This window comes from Thunnus thynnus, chromosome 17 (genome assembly GCF_963924715.1).
Source record: "Thunnus thynnus chromosome 17, fThuThy2.1, whole genome shotgun sequence".
Lineage (NCBI taxonomy): Eukaryota > Metazoa > Chordata > Actinopteri > Scombriformes > Scombridae > Thunnus > Thunnus thynnus.
Genome location: NC_089533.1, coordinates 8,229,332 through 8,240,035, shown reverse-complemented (window position 1 = coordinate 8,240,035; position 10,704 = coordinate 8,229,332). Strand labels below are relative to the sequence as shown.

At 41.6% G+C, this 10,704-nt stretch overlaps 1 protein-coding gene across 1 annotated transcript; it reads right to left on the bottom strand.

The window, feature by feature from the left end:
- Positions 1–4,315: 4,315 nt before the first annotated feature.
- Positions 4,316–9,785, bottom strand: LOC137168439 (neurogenic differentiation factor 2-like). The gene is made up of 2 exons (XM_067571020.1): positions 9,301–9,785; positions 4,316–6,783 (listed from the first exon to the last, which is right to left on the bottom strand). Exon 2 carries the CDS (start codon positions 6,774–6,776, stop codon positions 5,703–5,705), a length of 1,074 nt encoding a protein of 357 aa, XP_067427121.1. The 5' UTR covers positions 6,777–6,783; positions 9,301–9,785; the 3' UTR covers positions 4,316–5,702.
- Positions 9,786–10,704: the final 919 nt, after the last annotated feature.

Below are 10,704 nucleotides of genomic sequence, written 5' to 3'. Positions count from 1 at the left end.
GAGTGTGTGTGTCTCTCTCTGTGTGTGTGTGCCAATAGCCTGATTTGTTGCAAGGTTACCACATGTAAGGACTGTTAACACAGCTTAATTCTGAGGATGCAACTTATCCTTCTTCCAATGCATGAGCTCATATAAAATAACATTAGAGGGAGATAAATATTCATAGATCAACTCTTCACAAAAAAAATGCTTTACTGCTGTGTATCTGCGTGTGTGTTTGTGTGTGTGGCGAAGGGGTTACTCGGGATGAGCGCTCTCGTTTTTAAACGTCCTGGATAATGAACAGATGCTGCAAAAATTAGGAAAGAAACATCGACTCCTCCCAGCAGTGCCACTTTGGCCCGGTGAACTGGCACACTGGCGCACACACTGGGTTGTCCTCTCCGGAGCTCCTGGTGCTGCTGCTGGGGAACATTAAGGGACTTGGCACGGCTCTCCTCCGCCAGCCTGCCAGCCTCTCTCTCTCTCTCACTCTCTCCGGACTGTGGAGGAAGAGGAGGAGGAGGAGGAGGAGGAGAAGGAGGTGGAGGAGGTGGTGGTGGTGGTGTGGGGGATCGGGGAGTATTTTGATAGATGCCCTCTCCCACCGCTGGCTGGCTTCACTTCTTGGACCGGCTCCTCCACACATCCTTGCAACTTTTTTCTTTGCTGATGAGGCCAAAAATATAATATAGAGAGAGGCCTACAACTAACAGAAAGGTGTAACAAAAAAAAATCAGAGTGGGCCTCGGGGTTTCTGCGGTGGTTCACTTCGGTGGTTTGAGACCTAAAGCCTGAACCAACACTGCAGAGCTCCGGTTTTTTTGATTCACACCAGGGACACTATTACTAAATGAATGTACTCACAGGTAGAAACGCCTGCCAAATGGACCATATTGTATGTAATATAAGGTAGTGTTTTTATGCTGAACCTGAAAGACATGAGCAAGAGATTTATTAAGATTAAAAAAAAAACACACACCAGAAAAACGAAACACTGCAAGTAAATCAGAATTTATTACCTGATGCAGAATTATTAAAATATGTCATGCATTACACCATCAAACGTCCCACCATGATGCATCTTTACAGAATGATGTTGAGATGTAAAGCACTATAAAACCAATTTCTCCTGTGCACAGAACGAATTCTGCAGTAAGTATATGCAACCTTCACAAATTTCATTTTTTAATTAAAAAAATTAAGATGTCTTCTTTATTCACCTTTTAATCTTTATCAAGTTTATTTTTCAAGGGGCGTTTAAAGGCATTAACAACCTTTTTTTTTTTTTTTTTTAAAAAACGATTTGTCTGCAGGTTAGTTTATTATTTACTATATATTGCCCTCTGTATTGTATTGAAATATTATTGCACGTTATAATTGAAAGTGTCAATTGAAACTAATTTAAAATATATATCAATGTACTGTGTGTCTTATACACAACAGTCATTCCTTTACCATCCACACTTTGAAACTTTCAAATATAAAGAGATCACTTGAAAAACTGTAGGAATAAATGATGACAGACAGAATATTTTCAGATTGGCCAGCAAAAAATGCTCCTTTTTAAATATTGTATTCCTGTATTTTTATTTAACTGATCCTCACACTACATTTAAATAATCAAAACAAGATTCCTGCGTCGAGCAGTGGTCATTCTTTCCAAAAAAAACCCCTCAGCTGATATTTCACACCGTTTTATTCCAAATAAAATAGTCAGTTAAGACTAAGTCCGTGTTGCTGGTATGAAGTTGGTCACCGTCATCCCGCCACCCAAAGCCTGTGTGTATCCTTACAGCAGAGAGCACCCAGGACATTTTGGGGAACATATGGGTCCCGGGGCAGCGCTCCAAACCCAGCCGGGGTGGCAACGGCTGCCCCCCCTTCACTGTGTGTGAGACCATAGAAAGCGTGTGTTAGGTTAACATACTGTATATTTAATAAACATACAGATGTAATTCATTTAAACAGCCCACGAATGGAAATTGCTGTCTCAATCATTCTGTTTTTTTAAAAATGTATGACATTAATATGAAATGTGTGTTTAAAGTTACAGGAGGTGAAACTATATGAACGGGAGGCGACTTCATAATTTATATCTGATGTTTAATGCATCCTCGAATGATGGAAATCAAAGATAATGTCTTGTGTTATCACAAAGCCGCAATTATGAATTTTTGGAAGAAGAAAAAACAAGAAATAATAACCTTCTTTTGTTGAGATTCGTTTTCGTTGCCCAACAAGTAGCCCAATACAAAATCTGAGGAATATACGATGCATCAAAAAACACTACAGGTGTGTTTTTATTACATTTTTTTTTAAATCATTATTTTTGTCATTTCTTCTGCTTTGACGTGACCTGAGGCCTGAATCAACTCAGTCTGGCTCTCTTTGGGTGAGCTGGCTTCACTGAGCCTGACACTGGTCGTCCAGAAAACCAGTATCACGAAGCTGGTTATCAACTAGCTCAGTCAACTCTGGGTTTTCCAGCTACAAGCACGTTCATGTGAAAGAGGCGGGATTGTTAATTACGATCCACATCACCGGAACCATGAATGAAGTACTTCATATGATACCAAGTACCTGCGGAAAACTTCTGTTTTAGGGACATTAAAAAGTCATATTCAACAAAGTGAAATGTAAACAAGCCTGTAATCACACAACAGAATAAGAAGATGTAGAAACACTAGAAATAATTTCCAATATTAAAAGTAGGCTTAAGCTTAAAATACATATAGGTATTATTATATATGGCTTAAGTATTGAGTGAGTATTTTTTGCTATTTAGTTGGATGATGAAGAAACCATTCTGAATATGTCACATAAAAAAACTTAAATGTAATACCAGACTGTTTCTGTTACAAAAGCACAGAGTGGAAAAGTAGTCAATAACTGATGAAGTCTATCTGACCGCAGTGTCACATTTATAATCATGGGAGCCAATTAACACTGTGTGGATTATTTTTCTAATGAAAGACAATCTTTTGTTTTTATTTCCAATTATCATCACACATTTGTCTCAAGTTATTCTGAGCTGCAGCGATGGAATCAGAGTGTAAAATCATTCACACTGTCAGCTTTCACTCCAGGTATAAAATAAACTTTGCACAATTAAAATGCAGCTAAAATCATTATTATGTGTTTAGTGTCATTAAAGATCTCTCCGTTTGTTAGAAGCTCTGTTTTAAAAGCAGAGTGGAAATATAAAGCCTGGAACAATAAAATGTTTCCACTGATCTATAAAATTATATATTGCTCATTTTTACATGTCACTTTATTTTAAACTCTGAACTTTTGTCCATGTCGGGATCCTGTAGGAATGATGACTCTTTTTTTCCCCCAGTGATCTGATTGGTCAGTGGTCGGGGTGTTGACAGGTTGTGATCTGATCCTCTGAAGTTAAACTGCTCCGGAGCAGGTTAGCTGTTCAGCATAAGTTGCCATGGTGATTTATACCAGTTAAAAGTGAGCCAGCTTCTTGATACCGGAAAACCTGAGTTAAACCCAAAGATAGCTGGCTAACATACTAATCTCGCTTCGTGATATTCTACAGGGCCTCTGGTGTGAAACCAACAGACCTGCAGGACGTGTGTGTGTGTGTGTGTGTTTTAGATAGCCTATGTTAGGATAAAATCTAAAGACACCTCCTGAAAATGTGTTCAACATGTCCTACAGCATATGGAGTGAATGAAGAGTCCATCATGTGTTGCAGTATTATCATATTGCTTACAGTTTGCTTGAATTGTTTGGATTTTTACCAAAGTTTAAGCTTGAACCTTTTAAAACAGAGCCAGGCGGCAGCTGCGGGAGCTCTCCGCGGTGCTGAAACAAACGCCCTCCTCACATCCTGTCCTAAAATATCTCCATTATTACTCTGATGACCTTGAATGCGGTGCTTGGCATCAATTAACCTGCACTATTTGTAGTTGTTAACCAGAGTGCTCTGATCAGCCTGTAGAGTCTCCAAATGTACATAACAAATGTCTGCAAATAAAATCAATCCACGCGTTTTTTTTTTAAAGATTGCTTTATAAAAATCGAACTGTCCGCCAAGCAAAATGACTCATTGGCACCAATTTATTTCATCAGGAGGAGTGACAATACTGCCCTCTCCCTCCTGTCCTGGTTTATTGGATTAAGGCCCCAAGGCTCTGTGAGGAACTCCTGCAGGTTGTGGCACCAGGCCTGCTCAGCATCACTGTCATTATCGACTAATACAAAGACTGATGTAGGTTTAAGTTACATCTTTTTTTTTATAATTTCAATATGCTCCAAATACAAAGAGCCATTTAAAGTCGATATAAAAACGAATTATCAATCACTCTTCAAAGGAAAGCTATTAATACCGCATTTTTTAAAATAGGCTGCCGAGGCTTCCGTAGATGTAAAAGAAGGAAAATCAAGTTGCACAATCTCATTTATTGTCATTTTATTTTACCACACAGTTGGTTGAATACAAAGTTGAAAGACTTGAATTTTATGAAAAAAAAAAAGCTCAGCAACACATGGGATCCCTTCATTTCCATAGACTATTAACATCCATTGCAAAAAACAACACAATAAATACGTGCAATAATAATAATAATAATAGTAATAATAATAATAATAATAATAATAATAATAATAATAATAATAATAATAATAATAATAATATAAACCTATTCAACATAGCAGATTGCAAATCAAAAGGAAAGTATTGAACCAAAATTGAATTTGAAAGAAAATTACAGTGCAATGGCTCAATTAGAAGAACAGGGGTAATATGAATAAATAAGAGTAAAAAAATGAAAATGAGAAAAAATGTCTGATTTCATTGTATTTTCATTTCATTTCATTTTTCAGTTTTAAACATTTTGGCCAATTCAGCCATTGTCAGATCTGTTGGGTTTTGATTCCCAAGTGTGTGTGTGTGTGTGTGTGTGTGTGTGTGTGTGTGTGTGTGTGTAGTATGTGTGCAGCAACAGTGCTGATGAATCATACAGTGTCTCTCTGGGCCTTGTTGCCTCGCTCTGTGGTGTCGTTGGGTTTTGCATAGATGCGAAACGATTGATTTGCTGGAGAACAGATCTTTTTTTTTTTTTTTTTTTTTTAAACAACCCAACCCAGCACATTTTTTTTTTTCTGCATTTTCCTTTGCATTCCTAAAAAAAAAAAATTCCCAACCTCCCAAATCTCGCACGTATAGGCGAGTAAATGTGATTTGCATTATAGCTTGTTCAGTGATTTATTTCTAATTTCGTAATATTAGAAAACCACCGCCAATGTCAGGGTGTAGCTGTAGCCAGTGATGTAGTGGTAAATAAATAAGTGGGTAAACTTTGACTTCTCAGGAATCAAAATGCAAACAGCCACCGATACAAACACAAATCACATTTTTAAAAACATTGATAATTTGAATTTTCCCTTATTTTCATATAGATCTTGATAGGATTTGTTCAATCAAAATTCCTCTTAGAGATTTATATCAGCCTTAAAAGCTGAAAAATTCAGTTGCTCATAACAAGAGTGTGGGTTAGATGGATTGCCCTCCACTACATCCCTGACTAAAGCAAACCAAAAACAAAATTGAACACTGAATAAATTAAAAGAAAAACACTAATGACAACGAGTGAAACATCTCTCCAGAATTCCTAAATCCTGACAGGTAAGTTTGTCAAAAAGTGTGCCGTGGATAGATTGTTGATTGCAAGGGGACGCACGATAGGCTTCTCTTTTTTTTTTTTTTAATTGTGAAAAAACGCGTTCAGTTCGTCATACACGGGGGCCCGTTCGTGGTGTAAGTGCATGTCGTGGTAAGGCAGGACGTTTTCAGAGTGAATGCCGCTCCGGGTCCCCGAGGAGCCAAACACCAGGTTGTGGGCACCGCTGGGTCTGGAGCCAGGCAGGCCGGAGTAATGCATAGAGTAGTGGTACCCCTTCTCGTTTTCGGGGGACGCAGAGCCTTGGTGCTTCAGGGAAAAGTTGCCATTGATGCACAGGGGCGGGCTGAGGGGCCCCTCGTATTCAGGACTGTTATACTCCGGGGACCCGCTCCCACCGTAGAGAGAGTCGTAAGTCGAGCAGTAGCCGTGCGTCCTCAGCGGATGCGAGTTCGAGCCCGGCTGGCAGTGGGGGCTGGAGAGACGCGCGCACTGGTACGGGTAGGAATGCATGGAGAAGGAGCCGGACCCGTACCTGCTCCCGTCCTGACACTGCTGCTCGGTTAGGAAGTTACGGGAGTTCAGCTGCAGGCATCCCGCCACCAGGTTGGTCGTGGGCTGGGAGAGTCCCTTGCACAGCGTCTGGACGTAGGACACAAGGTCGGGCCTTTTCCCAGAGCGCAATATCTCCGACAGGGCCCAGATATAGTTTTTGGCCAACCGCAGTGTCTCGATTTTGGACAGTTTTTGCGTTTTGGAGTAGCATGGCACCACTTTACGCAGATTGTCGAGCGCAGAGTTCAGGTCGTGCATGCGGGTCCGCTCTCGCGCGTTGGCCTTTGTCCGCCGCATCTTGGAGCGCTCGATGCGGGCCTGGGTCATCTTGCGCTTCTTGGGGCCCCTTTTCTTGGGCCTGTCCCCCTCTGTATCCTCTCCGTCGTCCTCCTCCTCCACCTCGTCGTCCTCGTCGTCTTCCCCGGCGTGCTCCGAGTGCGTCCGGCTATCTCCTCTCAGCTCAGAAGAATCCATGTCGTCCTGGGTTACCTCATGGTCCTCATCTTTGATCCGGGGACCCTCGCCTTCGCTGTCCTCCGCCCAGCCGGAGTATTTCTGCACGTCGGGAAGCAGCGAGGGGTCACTGAAAAGCCTCGTCAACATTGTGGCTCTGGAGAGGAGAGAAAAAGAAATCGAAAACGAGGCCTCACAAGCACAGGACATGTACAGAGTGTCTAAGTAGCTGCATAATAAGAAAACGAAGAAATGGCTCCATACTAGAAAAAAAGATTAAACTCTCTATAGTGCACGTCACCATAAACATCCCAATATTGGCCCTATATTATAAATCCCACTGAAAATGTATTAAATTCTCGGTGTAAGGTCAATAAAACTATTAACTAGACTACTGTCGCTGCTTGACTTTTAATATCATTTTACCATCAGAGTCGTTATTTTCACCTACAGGACAAAGAGTGCAAATTTGTGGGGGCTGAAAAAGAGAAAGAAATCAGCTCTTAAAAGCTTTACGCTGGGTTACAGCCAGACGGATCCCTCATTTAAATCCCTGCTGTCATCCCGTGTGCCCTCTCGCGTCCTCTCAGCAGCGGGTCCCAGCGGCAGGGGCCACATTACAGGTCCCACGGGGGGGCCCCCACTTTCACTCCTCCTGACGCCCATATATATACACTGCTGGCTGCATTCCAGCACTATTCATCTACACCCATACACCTCTCCTCAGAGGAGGCGAAAGGGATTTTATTTAATTGGTAGGTTTGCTCCGTATAAAGTCACGCTGATTATTAAATTAAAGCTTATAGACATATCCTAATTCAAGCTGTAAAAAGGCTTGGAAAGCTGTTTTAATACCATGGCCTTAAAGCAGCAGCCAACAGGAAATATAACCCACTGTCTTTTAAAATAAATAAAATATTAACATTTTATCTATCGTATGTCAGATGAAACAATAATAATCATCATTATAATAATAATTATAATACATAAAGAAAGAAATATTCCCTTTTTAGGATAAAAATACATGAAATTCTTTCGCAAAATACATCAAAATAACAGTAACGAAGTACATTTAATGTTTTAAAAGTAAGCAAACGTGTATTATTAATAAATCTAAAATCAAAAGTAAATTGATTAGCCTACCACTTGATTAGTAAGTTCAGTCCCATCACAGAAAGACGAGGTGATCTTTGACAGCTTCAATAAGCCTCCATTGGCTTCCTCCCTAACATGTTTCACTTCCCATCTATTATTATAGTGCAGCAGCAGATAGACTTGCAGCCCGTGGTAAGGTAGGCTGTGATGGTTGGTTAATTATCTCGGGGGGTGTGCCAGGGGCAAAATCTAGTTTTTAAATCTCAGGCTCAGGAGGTTTGCTCAATTAGAAGGGGGGAGAAAAAAAAACACAACAACGTTTAATTAACAGACCATGCAGCTTACACGAAATAGATTTCACACATAATTCAGTATGCACGAGTGCATGATTTCAAAGCACTTTTTTTTTAGTCAGCCCTTTGCAGATGGAAATCGCTTGTATCCTTTTAGCCCTCGTTAAAAAAAAAAAAAAAAAAAACACAACTCGTGAAACACACAAATATCCTGCAAAAGCCTGCATGCATTTACTCCCCCGGAGCAGCAAACGACTGTGGGTTTAAACAATGTTATGTCGAGATAGATTGTTGGAGATAAAATTGGACAAACAGAGATAAATCATAATGCACACCGCCTGTCACAGTCAATGGCGTTGTCCCACCCTTTCATTTGCTCCGAGATTGGACGTGCAAATCATCGACAAAATCATCAATAAATCTCCCATTAAGCTCGAGGACGTCCTTCGCTGAGGCAGCGGGGGCTGATGTCAAAATCTTCTACTGATATCTGTGCTGCTCATCGTCTTTTGTTTCTCTGATTCAATGTCCAGGCGCAGGAATCTCTAAATCAAATTAATGTCCGATATGATCTATTTACAGCCTGCGCGACGCTGTTGTAAAAAAAGGGGGGGGCTACTCCAATTCTCCAAGATTGCTCCCTGAAAATAATCCTGGAGGGGTTGAAACCCGGACCGGGAGTCGCTTTTTGACGCCTTTTTTGACTCAAGCGTGGCATTTGATCTTTATCTTTTATAATCCAGGTAGATGGATGCCAAAAGTTGAAGGGCAAGCAGAAAGAGAGCGAGAAAGAGAGAAAGAGAGAGAGAGAGAGAGAGAGAGAGAGAGAGAGAGAGGTGGAGTGCGGAGCTATTTTGTGCACCTAATATGGAAATCCAATAAACTGGTCAACATGCCATTTATGACATTTTTGCCAAAATGTGCCATCAGCAGATTTAGACTCTGCAAAGAGCCTATATACCGTGGATCAATAGGAACACACAGGAGCAAAGTCACACACATATTGGGCGACTATACATTAGATTTCCATATGGATTCATGCCAGTAGATTATTAGCATTTTACCCTACAAATTATGAGCGATAAAGGTGCCTTAATTTCCCAAAACAAGCTATTTAAAGTACAGTAACAAACGCAGATGAACCACCTTGCATTAAAAATACATCTGTTCATCTGTTTATTAGATTAATTTACTCCTCCATTTTGGACCTGCGCTTCAGCATCCAAAGATTTTTTTTTTCTTCTTTTTTTTTTCTTGCTACTGTTGTTGTTTATGTTCCAACTTACCTCGTCTCGAGCTCTTCACAGGGGATAGGAGAGAGAGAGAGAGAGGAAAAAAAAAAAAACTGCGCTTGAGTTTCAGACCATCTTCAGGGGCCGCATGAGCGAGCGAACCAACGCTCCCTATCAGTGTGTAGGTGCAGGCAGCAGCGCGCGGCTCTCCTCCTCTGGCTCTGATGGGGTTGTTTAGTGGTGCTTCTCTCCCGGCGCGCGCACTCGAATAACCGGAGCTTGCGAGCTGAACGTGCGTCTTCGGCGAGTCTGTGTGTGAGTGAGGAGTGAACATGTATGTATGTGTGTACTGTATGTATGTGTGTGTGTGTATGTGTGTGTGTGTGTATGTGTGTGTGTGTGTGTGTGTGTGTGCGCGCGTGTGTGGCAACTGTGAGCTACCGGGGACGGGGTTACATACCAGCTAAGGCTGTGATGCCAGCGCCCATATGGCTGGCACGTCACCGGCAAGAGCCATCACAGGAGAGCCCGGTGATTGACATGCGCCCGCATTCGGAGAGATTTGCCCTCCCGGGGGAAGAGAGAGAGAGAGAGAGAGAGGAGAGAGAGAGAGAGAGAGAGAGAGAGAGAGAGAGAGAGAGAGAGAGAAGGGGTGGGGGGGTGCGGTGGAGGAGGTAGAGGAGGAGGAGGAGGAGGTGGTGGTGGTGGTGGTGGTGGAGGAGGAGGAGGAGGGCTTCGCCATCTGTCACCGCGCTAGCGCTCACACAGCCAGAAAAAAAGGAGGAAAAACAGAAGAGAGAGAGAGAGAGAGAGAGAGAGAGATAGAGAGAGAGAGGGGGGAGAAGATAAAATGGTGGAACAACAAAACTCATCATTGTTGACCTGTGTTGCTGCTTCAAGAGATGTAGGCTATTTTCTTATCATATCTGGGAATTATCCCATTCACCTGCCAAACTACAGTTAATATGAAATGCAAGGGAGAAGGGAGCAGTCTGCACGAGGAGGATTATAGTTGTATAGGAAGTGAATATACAGTACAGTTAAGTATGATAGGATCAATGCATAATCTCAGCCATACTGATTCCCTATAGGGGTGTTATAGTGATTACTCCACAGGGTCGCCTATTAAGTGTCTAATAGTGTTAATGTGATAATACAGTAAACAACTATGACCTGCAGCTAGTCAAGTGCTGCTATAAAATCATATCTACACGAGCAATGAACTGTTTTTTTTTTTTAAAGAAGTTTGAGAGGATAATACGATAATAATGTATTATAAAATGACATCAATTAACTCTTCAGCAAATGAAAGGTGGGTAAAGTGGGTTTAGTTGCAGGGTTTACCCTCCACCACATCTCTGGCGGGGGGTAGGGGGATGGGGATGCATTATAAGTGCATTAAGGCCGTGGAACAGAAGGCATATTGTTTATTTATTTACCTAATTGGATCAAATTATG

What these genes read in the sequence shown, in the direction of transcription:
- LOC137168439 (XM_067571020.1), bottom strand. Translation starts at nt 6,776, where the DNA reads ATGTTGACGAGGCTTTTCAGTGACCCCTCGCTGCTTCCCGACGTGCAG.